This window comes from Suricata suricatta, chromosome 12, assembly GCF_006229205.1.
Source record: "Suricata suricatta isolate VVHF042 chromosome 12, meerkat_22Aug2017_6uvM2_HiC, whole genome shotgun sequence".
In the NCBI taxonomy this organism is placed as follows: Eukaryota; Metazoa; Chordata; class Mammalia; order Carnivora; family Herpestidae; genus Suricata; species Suricata suricatta.
Window position 1 is genome coordinate 54,193,369 of NC_043711.1, and position 18,163 is coordinate 54,211,531.

An 18,163-nucleotide genomic window follows, 5' to 3' on the forward strand; every position below is an offset into this window, starting at 1 on the left:
TTAGGGAACATTCATTAGTCTATAGCTCAAGTATTTGTAAACACTCAATAGCACCCAAGCTCTCATCCCCAGCAGTTTCCTTTTGCTTGTTTTCTAGCAAGTGTATCACAGTGGAGGAAGATGAGACATTGAAGCAAACTCCCAGACAAGCTGGTGAAAGTTTTAACAGCTGGAGGCAACATGCATGCTTCCCCACTGACAGAAATAATTTTTAAAAACCAAAAAAAAAAACAACAAAAAAAGAAAAAAATCCCCAAACCACCCAAAACTAAAAAAACAAATTGCTGAACTATGTGTAGTTTATCCTAATTAATCAAACTAACTTCTAACTGTATGGAGTGAATCAAAACCTTACAGTGAGATTAAAAAAATAGGTCTTAACTAAGGCATGGAATTCAGGCCTAGGCCACAGAATACCACCATGATCAATAAAAAATGATTTGCATATATTCAGTATGTACGTAGCCATATGGGCAGATTGTCTTCCTCCTGTTATCAGTACAGTTACATCTCCCCTACCCCAAAGGAGCCTAGCCAGAAACCTCAGTTCTCTGGAATAATGCTGAACACCCAGAAGCAGATACTAAGGCCTCAGAGCAGCTAAAATGGATCATGGCTTGAAGGCAATTTACTCTTCTTCAAGAGGCAATTCTTACAAGTTTAACCAATTGCCCAGCTCATAGCGGCCACACTAGAAGAGGCCATGATTAAGTGGGAGAGGTGGTCCTCACAGAAGTCAGCTACCTGTGCATAAAGAACATGTTCCATGGGTTCATATCAAGGCCTCTAGATCCACCAGAGGCCTTGGTGGATTCCCAAATGCCAGCCCCTGAGAGAAAGCAGTACTGGGCATTTCGTGCAGATGACTCTGAGCAATCCTTCACCATGTAGGTAAGTAAGTTCATTATGAGGGTGTGGGGGTGGTGGCTATAGAGAGCTGGCAGCAGAAGCAACTTAGATGGTGGCAGGGCCTCAAGTAAAGATAGCTTGAGCTTGGGAATTAGAACTGGCTTTGAATTCCAACCACACTTTTGCCTGTGGACCCTTGGGGATATGACACAGGCTTTCTGAGCCTTAGTTTCATTATTTATCAAACAGGGATAAGAACTATATCTGCTTTAAGTCATTGTGAGGAATTAAAATGCAGTTAACCCTTGAGCAACATGGGTGTTAGGGGCACTGATCCCCTTGCAGTTGAAAACTGAGGTATAATTTTTGACTCTCCAAAATTTTAACGACTAATGGTAGTTAGTCTCCTATTGACTGGATGCCTTACAACATAAATAGTTGATTAACACATACTTTATAGGTTGCATGTATCATATACAGTATTCTTACGGTAAAGTAAGCTAGAGAAAATGTCATTAAGAAAATCATAAGGAAAATACATTAAGTTACCAAACTGAATTTACTGAAAAAAACAATCCACATGTAAGTGAACCCATGCAGTTCAAACCCATGTTGTTCAAGGCTCAGCTGCAGTGTACACACCGATTGTGCATGGGGCACAGAGCAGGCACTCAACAAGTGCAACTACCATTAGGGTTAGCAGTCTGTGAGCTCCTGCAGGCCTCTCCCACTCAGCTCTTTGCCCACTGGGCTCATCACAAGGCTTGGCCCATGGCAGGTGTTTATTATGCTGAACTGAATCTCAGGGACAAGACATTTGCTGATTTCCTCACTGCTTCCATATGGGAATTCAAATGTATCTCACATTCCTCTAGCCTCACAATAAATCTGTTCAGGAGAAAAAAATATGTACGCCTTTTTACAGACAGTCACAGGAATTAAGAGTATTGTCTACTGTTACCCAGCAAATGGTACCCAGAGAACAAGCTTCTTCAGCCCACCCCCATCCACATGGCTCCCTCCCCAGGTCCCATTGCTGTGGATGGGGCGTAACTCATGTACGGTTGGGAAACGCCTCCTAAACTGGCACATTGTTGAGCCCTACAGGATGGTAAGCACCTAATATCCATTATAAGGATAAAAAGTAGTTACTAAGAACCTTTTTAATCCTCCTAGAAACCTGGGAAATCAACCCGTTTTACAGATAGAAAACAAAGCTCAGAGAGATTAGGAACCCACCTGCCTTACCCTACTACCAAGTGACTGATGGCATTCCTTGCTCCCATGTGCTGTCTCCCTGCCCCCATGGCATACTGTACCCCCAGACCAAGGCGTGGTCCAAATACCAGACACCAGTAGGCTCTCTTTTTGTGCCCTTAAGGCTCTCGCCTGCTAGAAGAGCTCCCTAAAAGCCATTGACTGTGAGTCTGTGCTTTCCTGAGAAGGAAGTACATTTTGTCTTTTACCTCAATGCTGTTGATGAGCTCTAAATATCGGAGGTCTTGTACTCTGGTGAAGGCCTACAGGGGAAGAAATAAAAGAATGAAATCAGCTGCTTTCTGGGCTTCAAAAGTGGGTGATTGGCTGGGGTGGGAAGTCAAGCTTTAGAAAGTGAGCCAGTAAGGAGGGAAAAGAAGCAAGCATTGATTAATCGCCATGTGTTCAGGAGGGTTATACCACCCAGTGAGACACGGCTTTATCCCTGGGATTAGTCCACACAAAGAACAGCAAAGAAGTCCCGGGTGCATCAATCACTTTGGGATTAGGTAAAACAAAACTATGATACTGCAGTCTGTGACGGTGCCTGCTTGGAGGAATCTTATGTAAAAGGGAAGACCAGGGCGGTCTGACACTCTGAGGCATTGGTACTGGAGTGGGAGTGGGGAAGATGTACTGAGAAGAGCCTGCTATACGTCTTGGTGACTTACCAACAGTGCATACACACAGGGCACCCAGAGCCCACAGTACCGGCACAGAGGAAGAGGAGGAGGAGGGGAAAGTTAAGAAGGAATAAATCACTCCAAGTCCCTGGAAGGCAAACTCTTAGGTAAATCCTAGAAGTGTAGCTTTTGCCTTCGACTCACAGTAAACCCGGAGACTTTAACCCATAGGCTGCTAGAAGTTTCTAGGCAGCCTACCTCAGGAATATTGGTGTTAGGTAAGTTTCTTTTGCTGCCTTCTCTGCAAGGGGTTTAGAGAGGAACCTAACCCCCCATGTCAGGCTGATCTTCAGGTGGCTTTGCTGTCAACATTTCTACCCAGTTGTGCTGCTTACATTTTCCTGTTTGAAACGAGCTGAGATACACCTAGATATGACAGTAGGTCCAGAAGTCCTTTGAAAAATGCATAAGAACCACCGTGACCACATGCAACCTCTACTTTGCTGCATGACATCCTCCATCCTAAAAAGACTTGGGGAAATGAGCAAGTCATCTGGCCTCTGGCTGCCTCACAGATGACCACAATGTGACTTCATCTTTTCATCCTGCAGGGCTACACATGCTGCCAGGGACAAAGGATACAGACGTGAATATGACCTGTACCCCTCCCCAGTTTGCGGGCCCACACTCTAAAAGGAGAGGCAGGCAGATTAAACAGATTGTTAAATCTCTGTTAGCTAGGAGCTATACAAGTATGAACTAGATACTCTGGAGAAAACAGATTCACTGTCTGAGCATGGGCAGTGGCGGGAGGCAGGATTAAGAAGAGTATCAGACTAGGAACCTGGCAAATGGGTATTCCTGAAGAGGAATTCTTTGAAGGGTAAAGTAGGCATCACATGAGCAAAGGAGCACCAAGAGTACTTGTGTTCCTCGCCGGAGGTCTTATAAGCTATCTTCTGATCAGGGCTTCCTTAAAACAATAGGAAAGAGGAAAGCCTGGGATGTCTGCAAAGGGGCAGAGAGGAAAGAGAGAGCATCCCAGATCTCAGTCCTAGCTCTGATACTTTCTGTCTGGGGAGCCCTGAACTTCTTCCCTGCCTTTGGCTCCCAAGTCTGCCTTATGGAAAGGGGCAAATGAGCAATATCTTCTCCAAGGTCTTTCTCATTGTGCTCTGCTAGGATTCTAGGATTTGCCACCTTGAGAAATCTGCTCCGAGTTCCTTCAACCCTAACACAGTCTGTAGAGTCAGGGGTGCCCTGGTCTGAGTGGTCAGTCACAAGGCCCGTGAATAACCTCAGCAGAGGGAAGTATGGGAACAGGGAAGCATCTGCAGTTCTGCTCTCAGCCGTGGTCCCCCGTGCTAAGCAGCTCTCCTCTGCCATCTAGTGAGGACACTAGTTTATCTCCAGCGCCACCCTCCACCTCCTGTTTGCCTGAGTGACTTGGCAAAGCAGAAAAAGAAAGGCTGGAGAGTTGGGATTTTCATAAAACGATCCAAGTTCAAATCTATGCTCAAAATCTTGTGGCTTTAATAATTTCTATTTCCAGGGAGTGTTGGGGGAATACAAGCTTGGGGTTAGTGTTAAACAAATGAAGGTGTCATTCCAGTTTTGTTTTGATCCATTTAAACATTTGTTGATCACCTAACCCCATGCTAGGCAGTGGTGGCTGAACTTAAAATGAGGTAGATGTTTAGTTCTTGGGTGTGAGGAGATGATAATCTATAAGGAAGACTTTAAATTTCATTCTAGGCTAGGGAGTCCTGGGTGGCTCAGTCAGTTAGGCATCCAACTTTGGCCATAATTAAGGTCATGATCTTGTGGTTCAACAGTTCAAGCCCAGTGTCGGGCTCTGAGCCTGGAGTCTACTTTGAATTCTGTGTCTCCCTTTCTCTCTGCCCCTCCCCTGCCTCTCTCTCTCTCTCGCTCTCGCTCTCTCTCAAATATAAATAAACATTTTTAAAAATTAAGTTTTATTCCAGGCTGAAAACAAAACATAGTCTAGGAATGCTTTATTATTCTTCATCCTTCCTGGTATTTTGGCAGGGGGATTGGAGGAGTGGAGGTGGGGATAGGGAAGAGAAGGAAGCTCCCTCCCTCCATGACAATGTTTCCTTCTGCCTCTGAATTTTTTTTTAATTTTTTTTAATGTTGTATTTATTTTTAATACAGAGAGAGAGCATGAGAGGGGGAGGGGCAGAGAGAGAAGGAGACACAGAACTGGAAGCAGGCTCCAGGCTCTGAGCTAGCTGTTAGCACAGAGCCTGACGCGGGGCTCGAACGTACGAACGTGAGATCTGACCTGAGCCAAAGTTGGAGGCTTAATCGACTGAGCCACCCAGGCACCCCTGCCTCTGAATTCTTAAAGCCCTCCTCTATTACCAGTTTTCTGACACTTAGTAGATCCAAAAGCATAATACAAATAACAGCAATTTTACTTGTTTTTATAAGAGCTAGCATCTGTACAACCATTGTTAGTTCTAAAAGCCCGTCTACAACGTGGTGGCCCTGTATCAGGAAGGCAGGGCAGTTAGCATGCCCACTACCCCCACTGCAGACATGGGAGGACGGGGTCTCTGAGAAGCGGCTAGCACAGGATCATCCAGCTATATATAGCAGAGCTGGCACCTGGCTTCAGATCCTCTCTCCTTTCATGCCTAGAAGTCTGGACCCAGCACAGGGCAGGCATCATATATTCCTGTAATTCCTTTCCTGCAGGCTCAGTAATATGGACAAATGAGTATTTGATTAATTGGCTATAGGAAGATAAAGAGGGAAGGGAGGGGTGGGGAAAGGGAATTGAAGGCCATTCCTTTCCTCCACATCAGGTTCCAGATGAAAACTCAATTCAGACAGAGCTAGGCTTTTTCTGATATGCAGAAAGGGGTCAAATGTCGTCAGCCAGTTTCTGTAGTTTTAATGTACTAGCCAGTAAATGACGCCATGAATCAAGGCCATGAAGATATGTGGGGAGTGACACTGCTATCAGCACCAGAGAGCCTGACAATCTCTTCAACCATACCTAGCAGAGTACCAAGAAAAATAGCATTGTGTAATAAATGGCTAATACCAATAAGTGCTTACACCAATAATAAAAATTACCCTTGAAGCGCCTGGGGGGCTCAGTTGGTTGAGCATCCAACTCTTGATTTCAGGTCAGGTCATCATCCCAGGGTCATGGGATTAAGCCATGCAATGGACTCCACACTGAGTGTGGAGCCTGCTTAAGATTCTCTGTCTCTCTCTGTCTCTCTCTCTCCCTCATTCTCTCTGCCCCTCCCCCAATCATGTGTGATCTCTCTAAAATTAAAAAATAATTTTTTAAGTTACCCTTTAGAAGTCTTTGAAAAGGAATTATAATGTGTGGCCCAGCTAGCTAAGATTAAAATGAATTTATTTAAAAATTAGTTAATATCAAAATACACTGATACAAAATTAAAGTTTGCTTTTTCTCTCTGTGAAAAGGACATTTTCTAGATTATTGGTCTGTTCTTAATAAAAAATTATAAACAAAAAAAACCAAAACCAAAACAAAACAAAACAAAAAGGTTACCCTTTAGTATGTCCCTATTACTGTGCCCGGGTTTCAGCTTTCAGCTAGGTTCTTTATATAAATGATAGTTAATACAAGTGACAGAATCTGTCAGATGTTTCTCCTGTATCAGGCCTTATATTGTCACATTAGCCTTAAAACTTTGTGAGGATGAAACCAATCATCACCCTAATTTTTTCTAAGTAAGCAACCTTAGAAATGAGTTACATGCCCAGACCCAGTTAGGAAATAGCTGAGCTGAGATCTGAACACAGGTCGGCCTACCTCCAGAGCTCAGTACTATGTACAGCTGCCTCTCCGTGAGTTACCTGGACTCACTTTTGCCTCCTCAAGGGACCATCCAAGGGCCAGATTCCAGCTCATGCTGACTAGATGCTTACCTTCTTTGCTGTTTCAAACTCTAATCCTTCTAAAGCTTCCATGGCCAGCTCACGCCAATCAGTGTCTGTCACACCCAAGCAAGCAATCTGGTAGGCTTCTTTGAACATTTTCCTATCCAGGTACTGGTACATTGGAGCAGACTGCAAGATTTCATCAAAAGGAAAGAAGAATATTTTCAGAGCAATGGAAAGAATTAGATCCATATAAAGCCTGACTCCAGATGTGTGCACTGACTTAATTACAAATGCCTATAGAGCAAGACTATAAAGATTAATCAGTACCCTTCTCACCTCATGCCACTCATGTGCCTTCCATTTGTTACTCCCTTTCATAGCCAAACCATTGTGTTCAACAGCACAAACTTCTTGTTTGTGTTTCCCTCTACCACTAGGCTTTCCCCGCCTCCAGGTCTATTTTACCGCAAGGTATCACCTTCAACTAGAATGCCCTTTTTCCTCCTCATCCACTGGAAAGTACCTATTTGGCCCTGAGGGCCCTGTTAAAATGTCACCTCTTCTGGAAAGTCTTCACTGATCCCCTCAAAGAAAGGAGTCTGAACTTTCTCTGCCCTTTATCCAGATCTCAGTTGTGTTGCAATGACAAGCCCCTCTCTTCCACAAGTCTGGGCATAACCTGAGGGCCCTGGTGGGCGCCCCCTCCCCAGTAGGTCTTCAGTCTATGTTTGCTGGAGGAAGGAACAATGTTACTGTGAGGAAGGGGTCTGAAATGGTCTCTTACAAAGAGGGCTAAGAAACCAGCTTACCCAAGAAAGATAAGTGATTTGCTTCAGGTTACCTGGGAAGGCTGGGAACCTTCCTGCCATACCTCCTCCCAGACGGGGCTGCCTCACTGTGATACCTGTGAATGGTTCCTAATAATTTCTCTTTTTAGGTTTACACAGCACTTTTGGATCTGTCCCAACAGGTCTGTGTTGCAGGTTATTATCACTCTGATTATAGTCTGAGGACACATATGTGGCACAAGGAAGACACAAGGAAGATAATTTCCTGGCTCTTAGATGTGGGGCACATGAATGTGTGTGCACACGAGAACAAGTCTGAGCTGAGTCTGGCGTCCTAAGTAACGATGGCCCTGCCCTTGTTTGAAGCCAGTGTCTGAAGGGAACTGAATCTCGCTGGGGCAGTAGAGATCAATCAGCTCAGCTGGTACCTCATGCTAATGATTCTCAAATGTGGAGCTGGAAGTGCTATTTTCTCCATTTGGGGCCTTTATCTTTGAACTTTCCTGTCTCATTTTCTTAGCTTCAGAGTTGAAAGATTTTTTTTTTTAAGCCATTCTGCCCTTTGACAACAAGATGTGGCCATTTAGGAGTATCATCTTTTCTACCATACCATTCTAGCTACCATTCTTTCCTTTAGAGGGGTAATAGGGTGTGGACAGGGGAGTAGCTGAGCCAGAGGCCAGGACTGGCTCAGTCACATCCTAGCAGGGTACTTTTTGGGTAAACTGCTTAACTTCTGTTTAGATGCCCTGCCCAGCTCACAGACTATTATGGGCAAATAAGACATGCTCAGTACATCCACTGTATTTTCTCAGCACCAGCTCCTTGTCTTCTCTCCAACTCTCCAGACTTGTTCCTACCTCTACCTTTCAGTTTGAAACACCCTTGCTGCTCCTCTCAATGTTCCCAGACCTTTCAAGGCTCAGATCAAATGTCACCATCTCCTGGCAGCTTTCTCACACTCCTCATGAACAATGAGCTTTCCTCTCTGAACTACTTAGTGAGCACCCTCTGTTCCAATTTAGTTCTGTTTTGTAGCGTTTGTACTTTAAGATTGCTAATAACAATAACAAGAGGAACTAGGCCAGACAAAACCCATAAAACAGGTATATTAACCCCACTGCATAGAGTGAGGCCCCAAAGAGTGAAAGGAGTTGCTCAAGATCACAGCTGGTTCAGGCAGCAAAGTCAGAACTCAAAGCCAGTGCTCTTTCCCCTAAACTGCACAGTTTCTCACCATGCTGAATACCGTGTGAGGACGGTACAGGCACACCAGAACCAAGGAGACGATGAATGATTAACATTCAGGCTTGTTTGGGAAGCACAATCTGAGACTGGGAATTTAAAAAATATCCTAACTGAACAAATGCCCTCTGAGTTCTACTTTATCTCACTGCTGCATTCCAAGCATGAAGTCACCACCCACCCCAAAAAACCTGACAAGGGCTCACCGCCCTACTTGGCAGCCCTGACAAACCAGTTCTTACACAAGATGATGTAAATTTCGAAAGGAAACCAGAAATCCCCAGAGTGGTCTGATGCTTTCTCCCTCCTTTCTAGGCCAAAACCACAGGATGGCTGGAGGCAGAGGCAACAGATAAATAGCCTTTGTCTTGAGGCTGCCTTTCCTAATCCTTGGCAGTTCTGACCTGCTGCATCAGCAGGATGGCCTTGGTGAAGCCATGGGGGGTGGGGGTGGGGTGGGACCAGACTGACTTCTGAATCTTAAGGGCTTGGCAGAGGAAGCCCCAGGCCACCCCTTCGGCTCTTCTTGGTCAGTCAAAGTCAGCGAGTAGCAAACTGCATTTATCTTTGAGGTTGGGATGGCAGTCTTCTGAGAAAAACTTTCAATCAACATAGTGTGTTGGACATGATTAAGGAAGATCGGGTTCCTGGTGGATGCAGTGCATGGGTCTGGGATCGGGGGGCAGATGAGGACTATAAGGAAACAGTCCAGTAGGGGCTGTTCTTGGCCCTCCTCCTGCTGCCACTTCCACCCACTTCTCTCTTTCCTTTTCCTCAGATCTGAATTCCACTGACGTTTACTGAGTAAGTGCTCTGTGTCAGGCACTAATAATTTCTGCACAATGAGTAGCAAGGGTATCCCCAGCTGAGAGGAAGAAGTGGACTCCAGCCCACCCTTTATAAAAAGCCAAGCCAGGCTTCTGGTGAGTATGAAGGTGGGGAGACCTTGGCCAGGCTGAGGACATAGGATCTCACTGTCCAGCCAGCACTTTGACCATCCTCTGAAGCCCCTCAATAAAATGGTATGATGCCCTCCGGCCTCACCCAAAAAAAAGAAGCTGAGCCAGGGACAGTGAGGAGGGCAAGTGTGTGTGAGGGAACACAGACTGATGCAGTCTCTCTGAAGGGCAATCTAAAAATGTGTTTAAAAATCTTCCGAATGAACGTGGCCTTTTACCTAGTGATTTCACTTCAAGGAATTCATACTAAGGAGCTAAGTTGGGATAGGCACAAAGACTTAGCAAGCAAGATGCTATCTACAATAGCAAAAAAGCTGTAAGCAGTGTAAATGTCCAACAGTAGGTGGTGGCTTGAGTAAGCTGTGGAAGGAACATCCATGTGATAGGACAAAAAGCAGTCATTAAAAACAATGTGGGAGTGGGGACAGCAGGGGGGCAGGAAGGGTTATAATAAAAGGGCAACTCATGGGGCACCTGGGTGGCTCAGTCAGTGAAGCATCTGACTTCAGGTCAGGTCATGATCTCATGGCTCATGGGTTCAAGCCCCACGTTGGGCTCTGTGCTGACAGCTAGCTCAGAGCCTGGAACTTGTCTTCAGATTCTGTATTTCCCTCTCTCTCTGAACCTCCCCTGCTGGCGCTGTCTCTCAAAAATAAATAAAAAAAACATAAAAATAAATAATAAAAAAATAAAAAAGGGCAGCCCAACTTTAAAGATCTCATGGGATGGTGGTGGGAGATGCATGAACCTACACAGGTAATATACATGTACTATAGTTTTGCAGACAGCTACCAGTGGGGAAACTGGGCAAGTTGTACAGGGATCCCTGTACGAGTTCTTACAACCATAAGAAAATCTACAGTCACCTTAGTATTTTAAAAATACCAGAAAAGTACACATTGTTGTGGAGTCATGTTTCCAGTAGAGTGCAGAGAGAAAAAGCCACACTGCTAGTTGATAGGCAATAACTTATACAGTGACAGGTCGGCAATATGTAAATGTTAGGTTAAATTAGAAGACAGTGATAAAGGAAGATGACTAAATATCTCTCTCTCCTTTATGGTCCACATCCAGTAAAGGAAGAATAGTAAATCTGAGGTTTCATTGATATTTATAGCAAATTTACAATATTTACAGTAGATTCAATGTTTATTTACAATGTTCATATAAAATTATATACTCATAATTGTATATTCTGCATATTTACATATACATATAGAAAAAGCCTGGGTGGATATGTTATAAATGTTTAAGAGTGATTCCCCCTTGCCCTCTTGAGGATGGGATTCTGAGAGCTCAGTTTCTCCTTCATGCTGGTCTCTATTTTATGGCATTTCTACAATGGGCATGATTTCCTCGCAGACAGGCAGCCTAGACAGCTGGGATTAGGCCAGACCAGACTTGGGCTGTCAATCTCTGCCCTCCTGTTTGTGGCCCCAGGTCCCTGTTTCGGTTCTGGTCTCCTCCTAGTTTGAGAGACTTGTGCATAGTCCCATGCTCCCTTCTTGGCTCACAGACCTCAGTGCCCCGCCCCTCTACCTGACCCATATTCTCCCTCCCTCACACACACCACTGTGCTCATGCATCTGTGCATACACCCAGCTAGACTCCCAGCTTTGCTGGCTGGCTCCCCTCTGCCCTGCCCACAGCTCTCAGCTCTCAGAAATACACTCTGTCTGCAGACAGACAACCCTGAATACCCCTCCCTGTCCCAACCAGGAAAGAATTGGAGGCTCAGTGAGGTGGAGCTATTTGTCCAGAGACACACAGGTTGTACAAGGTAGAGACAAGGGTTTCAGGTTCTAGTCTAGAGAACCTTCCATGATATCATAACTACAACTCCTCTCTCTTCCCTCTCTCCTCACCATCCATCCCCCCACCCAACACAGCAATGGATTCCCAGGTCTTGTCTGCCCTGCCACTGCTGACAACTGACAAGCACCCTGGTTACCTGTGGCACCTCCACAGCCGACATGGAGAAGACATGGAGGCAAAAGATCTTGGAGCCATGGTAGCCAACCACAAAGCCCTGTAGCTTCTGCTGGTGCACAGGGAAGGTGCTGGCTTTGATGTTGAGGTAGCCTCCTCCAGAGAAGCAGAGCATGTCCTCACACTGAGTGTTCCAGGCCACGCTGTTGGCATTTGGCTCCTGAGGGATAGGAATAGTAAGGATCCTTTGACAACCACCCTGGCCTTTGCCACCATTCTTGCATTCAGCTAGGAACTTTTCAAAGCCTGAATCATACTAAATTGCTAAGAGTGGGATGGGGGGAAAGGGAGGAAAAGGGAAGCAGAAGAGCAGAAGAACAGGATAGAAGCATAGAGGCAAAATCCTCCATGCCTCTATGCACTTGTTCATGTTGGATTTTTTAAAATAAACAATCATTACGTTTGAAAAAAGTATTATTACCACAAATATTAATCATTACATAGTGAGAAAATGAGCAAAGTTGCTTTACTTCTGTTAGAGAATGAGCTATTACCGATAAAGTTTAACGGGATATGTTCCAGGGCTAAGTCAGTTGAGCATCGGACCCTTGATTTCAGTTCATGTCATGATCCCAGGGTCATGGGAATGAGCCCTGTGTCAGGCTCTGTGCTGAGCATGGAGCCTGCTTGGGGGTTCAGTCTCAATGTCTCTCTCGTCTTCTCCTTCTCCCCCATCCACATATGCACCTGCTCGCTCTCTCTCTCTCTCTCTCTCTCTCTTTCTCAAATAAAACAAACAAGCAAGGGTGCCTAGGTGGCTTAGTTGGTTGAGTGCCTGACTCTTCAGCTCAGGTCATGCCCTCACGGTCATGATCTTGTGGTCATGAGACAGAGCCCTGCATTGGGGTCCACACAGAATGTGGCACCTGCTTAAGATTCTCTCTCTCCCTCTCCCTCTGCCCCTCTCCAGTGCACGTGTGCTCCCTCACTCTCTAAATAAAAACGAAAATAAAACAAAAAAAAACACATAAAAGGATATGTTTCAAAGTATTAAGAGTGATTGTTTTGGGGTGGGTGGAATTGTGGGTGCTTTTTATTTTTTATGTTTTTTGTTTGCCTATAATTCTCTTTTGATCCATAAATATCTATTGTTTTTTATAATAAGGGGAAAAACCTGTTATTTTTACATTAGAAAATAATACTCTGGTTTCTCTTCAGATCGTATAAATCTTTCGCCTTTTACATTAGAAAATAATATATCATCTCTGCATTTACAATTCTCATACTGTAGAAATACAGTCACTGTGGGAGGGACTCCCTCTTCTACAAGTTTTCTGCTTAGCTCTGGAGTTCCAGGGAGCAGATGTTCATACCTTTCAGCCTAGAATCTTTTACAATGTCTGAAACTTTTATAATGAGCATGGATTACTTTTATAATGAGTAAAAACAATATAGCTGTTTTAATTTACAGAGGGCGGGGTAGTGGAGAGAAGAAAAAGATAGCTGGGAATGCTTATGTCTCCTGACAAGGTCTGAGAATTACCTTCCCTAGCTGCTACAGAACTTGGGTGGAGATGGGGAAGGACACCCGCCCTTCCCTTCCTATATGGTTCTAGGCTCAGGCACAAATTCACAACTGGGGGCCTGCTAACTTACCTACAAGAAGTAGTGGTGAGGCTGGGGAGAGGAAAAGTAACATTTAGGGCCATGTTTTATAAGACACTGAGCTACTACTGTGGTCTCTTGTTTAGTACTGTAGCAATTCTGTGAGGGGGAAATTACAAGTTCAATTTCAGAGATAAGAAGAAATTTAGGCTCAGTGAACTGTGCTGAGTTTCTTGAGATCACACTGTAAGTGGTGAGGGCAGGACTGGAGCCCAGGTCTATCTGAAGACAAAGCCTATGCTCCTTCTTTCCCCACAACCACTCTGCCTCCACAGTGATGTGAGCTGTTACCTACTGGAGCCGTCTTGGGCTAGCAGTAGCCAGGCAGCCCCTTCTAACTGACTGAGGCAGCTCCCTACACTCCAACACCTCTCTGCCCTGCTAATTCTGCTCCCAGGGACAAAGAGCCCTGAGAAGGACACCTCAATCTGTCTATTAACACTGTTAGACTTGTTGTGGCTGAGGAAGCTTGTCAAATTTGGGAGGAGCTTGCTTCAGGCAAACGGGCTCTGACCTCTTACAAAGTCCTAAAAGGCAAACAGTGGCACTGGGTCTGGCAGAAGGCCAGCCAGGTGGGGGCATGAAGCCTTTGGGCTCTTTTCTCCAGTGACACCCTTCCACTGGCCACAAGACCAAATGGTGTGTAAACAATGCTTATGCCCCAGAACAGTTCACATTTTGCTGGCTCTTATAGCATCCTTGTGAAATAAGTAGAAGGGAGAGCTTCTCCCATCCCTTCCCCTCTTTCAGATGACAAAACTAGTCCTATTTCTTTACTATGTATTAGGTCACTCATAGATACAGGCAGATCTCCCACAGGTGAGAAGCCCTTTTGCAAAAGAATCATCATCTCATTAAACAACACATCGAGACCCTATCACACGCCCCACTTAGATTTATTATTATTCCTTTACTGTTCACAGAAAGAAAAGTGTTACTTGCTCATCTTACCTGTGAGGGAACCAAAGTTCAAAGAGATTTTCTGAGCTCCTGCAGCTCATGTGTGAGAGGGGTGGACTGTGCCCTGGGGCCTCTTGGGCTCTGCACCCCTGCTCAAAGCCTACACCCCTACATGTCACTACTCCTCCGAGAGACCTGCCTGGGAGCCAGAGCGTGAGCACCTCCTGCAGGAACTGGGAAGCCAGAAGAGGAGTCAAAGGACCGTGTCATAGAAAGTCTCTGAAATTTCACCTGAAAAAGCAACTCCTTGGTGTGGATGTCATATACCAGGCACATGTCGTTTTCATCCACCACGGCCAGCTTCTTACGGGAGGCACTCATGTCCAAGCAGCGCACAGCTGTGGCCTGCTTTAGCAGGATGATGGCAAAGGGATTGTCCACAAAGATCTTCAGGATCTGGGAAAATTTCAGAGAGGAAAAAAAAAGTATAAGTCACCATGATGACAAGACCCTGGAACTCTGCCAGGTATTGGAATCCCAGTGGAACAACACTCACTAACTTCAACAGAGGCTCTGTGCAGAGAGAAGGATTCATCAAAAGAAGGGAGCAGGGACTTATCCCTAGGAGACCAGAAGTACGGTTCATCAGAGGTTGCCAAAGTAATGACAAACCTCAAGATACAAGAATGTCTGCTTAACTGTGGATTTGTTAACATTACCCAAACTGCAGAGCTGGGAGATCTGAGTCACAAACTAACACAGGAAGAGGCTACTTTAAATGCTGACAAGACATCTGGTGTAACCACAGCAAAATAATGATGATGATGATAAGGATGAAGACAGCTATCAGTTATTGATTATTTTTGACAGTCTTATGCAACATGAGACATTATCCTCATTTATAAAACCTCAGCCTCAGAGAGGCAATGTGACCTGCCTAGGATCACAGAGCTAGTGATCAGCTAAGCAGGAACATGACCCCAGGTTGAGCTGCCCCCAAAATCCATGTCCTCAGGTCTCACAACGGAAATGACAGCTGACTGTGAGAAAGAAGCAGACTTTCCACTCCTTTGGTACTGCTACCCTGCAGCCCCCACTAATTCATACTCCATGACTTCTGTCCCCAGGAAAGGCCTGATAAGCCTCAGCCACGAGCCATCTGCTAGACAGCTTGGCTCTCAGGCTAATGCAGTTATATTTTCACTTTCAAATTTCCATGTAGCCCACTTAGAACTTTTCTTATTTTGAGCAAAGTTAAACACAAATCTGTTTAACTTTGTATAACCTAGATTTTCCATATCTATACGAGCAAAGGGCCCATTTTTCTTATAACACCTATATGAGCAAAGGGCTCATTTTTCTAGTAATAATAAACAGCCTGAGGACCAGTACCCTCTAAGACACAAGCGGAACTCACTGCCTTAATCCATTCATTGCCTTAATAGGGATCTGACCTAAGAATGAGCTCTGCCTCCCTCCCTAGCAAGCCATTGAAACTGCACCTCTAACAAATCTCCCACCTTCTAGATGCCCTTAAACCCACTAATCCACTCTACAGCCAGCCCAGAGGCCACAGGGCCAACCCTGCCAGAATGTAGCATGCTAGAAGTCTTTGGCCTGAAGCTGTCCTCAAAAAATGAAAAGCTGGGTTGCTCTCCAATGTGCCTATAGCAAATGTGGGGTGGGGGATGCCCTTTTTCCTGCTCCAGGATACCAACTCAAGGTCGTAATGAGTCTGGTCCCTGTGTCTGCATACAGATATTCAGCCTGATGGGAGACACATGAGAACACTCACCTGTCCATTCTTTAGGCCTACTAACAGACCTTCCCTTCCTGGCGGGCCACCAATCACCTTGATGTAGCGAATAAGAGACTCCATCTGCCACTCCCGCTCCTTCACTCCACTGAAAGACAGGCACTGCAGCCGTTTCTCCTAGAAAGCAAACCCAGCTCTGCATGGATATTCGACAGAGTTAAGTGTTCCCAGCCCTCCCAAGGAGGTCTTCCTGCATGTGAGGGATGAAAAATACCTACAAAGTCAGTGTCTGTTGGGTCTAGTCCCCATGACTGGCATTGTTCATTAATCTTCACACAAGCCTTCACCACAGAGCCCAGCTCAGCCTTACATCTTCTGTGCAGACCTCCAGGCAGCCACAGCCAAAGGCAGCATCCAAAAGCACACCTTTTTGCCACATCTATCCTATAACTTGTTGCACCTCTAAACTTCTTTTAGTTCTAGACATAAGAGGGATTTCTGTTGTATTTTACATATAGTGATTTTTTTAAAGTTTATTTATTTTGAGAGAGGCACAGTGTGAGTAGAGGAGGGGCAGAGAGTGGGAGAGAGAGGGAGAGAGAGAGAGAGAGAGAGAGAGAGAGAGAGAGAGAGAGAGAGAGAGAATCCTAAGCAGGCTCCGCACTGTCAGCACAGAGCCTGATGAAGAGCTCAAACCCACAAAGCTTTGAGATCATGACCTGAGCCGAAACCAAGAGTCAGACACTTAACTGACTGAGCCACCCAGGCGCCCGTACATACAGTGATTGCTAAACTTAAACTTTATCACTTCCAACAGGCCTACTTTTATGAAACCAAATCTACTTCTATTTCCAAGAAAGATGCTGGGCTGGCCTTTTCTCAAAGTCTTTCCAAACTTCTTTTGGCATTGACTTAGACATTTTTTAGGAAGCTCTAAATTGAAAATTTTCTGTGAAAAAAATCTCTCAAAGGTAAAACTTCCTTTACTATTTTTGAGTTGATATAATCAATATTTTTGTTGTTTAACAGATATCAAAGAAATATATATAGTTACCCAAAAAAAATGATCATTTCCATCAGGAATATACTTGAAATCATTAAAATATGTATGATCCTAGTATAACAAAGTGCTTTACAATACAAAAAGGTATTTTCCTTGTTATGGCCCATGATTTTCAGGTAGAGTCCAACTCCTCTAGATGTCAATAAAATGAAAGCAATGAACAGCTACTGAGTTTGAGGGAAAAGGACTTGTTTCTTAGTGTCTTTAAATGATGAGTTGGATACCCTATTCTTGGAGAAAGCATGAAGAAGATTCATCACGATTCCTCCAACCCAGTGCCCACCTGGCAGAGGATGATGTGGTCGGCACACACCACCAGAAGGTTGCATTCAAACTTCTTGACAATCTTCTCCTTCACCCGGTAATGCATGTCTGATGAGTCGTCCGAATATAACTCATAGATGAGGATTTTCTCTGGCAGTTGGATAGCTAATCGATTTTTGTAGATGGCAATTTTCTTGACAAGCTCTTTGCATTTAATCCGAACTGTCAAAGAAACAAAAATCCAGATCTAGCAGGAGGTTAAGTAAAGTAGAAGGCAGAGAAATTAAAAGCTATCATTTAATGTTACTGGCAATTAAAGGAGACACTCTCATCAGAAAATCTTTACAGAGTGTCTAATACGTACAATCAGCTCTACTAAACACCAGGATCCAAAATTGTATACAATCTTTGTGGTCCAAAGCTTACACCAGAGTATGGAAAGTAAAATTCTTAGCATTACCATCACTTACTGATATAAGTTTAAACAACTCTGCACAGCATTAATAACCTCTGATGAGCAGAAGTCCATCTGAATGAATGCCCACATCTCTGGCCACTCCCCACCCACCACCCTCAATCACAGGGAACTGCATGTAGTTTCTGGTACACACTAAGCTCTCACACTCTAACTGCAGACTGAGTGGAGAAATTGTCCCCAGTAAAGGAAGCTGGGGAACTGCCCAAGTAGCTCGTCAGCACAGCTGGAATCTTCAAACAAAGGTGCTTCCAGATGGGAACAAAAGGATGCTTGCTGAATCTGTAAGACAACCCTCAGTGTGCATCCCCACACACAGGCACCAGGCAGTTTGCTGTGGCTGGCACATCTGTATATGAATACACCTGAAATAATTGGATCCTTAGCCCATTTAATCAGCATGGCTACTGGGTGGGTGGACAGTGGAGGAGGCTGAAGTTCAGACTGACTGAGCTAGGCTTGGAACCCAGATCTTCTAAGCCTGTGGGGCCCTAATGTC

At 44.8% G+C, this 18,163-nt stretch overlaps 1 protein-coding gene across 4 annotated transcripts in view; it reads right to left on the bottom strand.

Annotated features, from left to right (window-relative positions):
- The window catches only part of IFT122 (intraflagellar transport 122), a 73,376-nt gene that overhangs the window by 24,204 nt on the left and 31,009 nt on the right, over window positions 1–18,163 (bottom strand). For all 4 annotated transcript variants that reach the window (XM_029917195.1, XM_029917196.1, XM_029917193.1 and 1 more), the window contains 6 exons: window positions 17,209–17,411; window positions 15,902–16,039; window positions 14,398–14,562; window positions 11,564–11,761; window positions 6,666–6,806; window positions 2,316–2,369 (listed from right to left, as the gene is read on the bottom strand). In XM_029917195.1, the coding sequence (XP_029773055.1) occupies window positions 2,316–2,369; window positions 6,666–6,806; window positions 11,564–11,761; window positions 14,398–14,562; window positions 15,902–16,039; window positions 17,209–17,411 (899 nt within the window). The remainder of the gene's footprint in view (window positions 1–2,315; window positions 2,370–6,665; window positions 6,807–11,563; window positions 11,762–14,397; window positions 14,563–15,901; window positions 16,040–17,208; window positions 17,412–18,163) is intronic.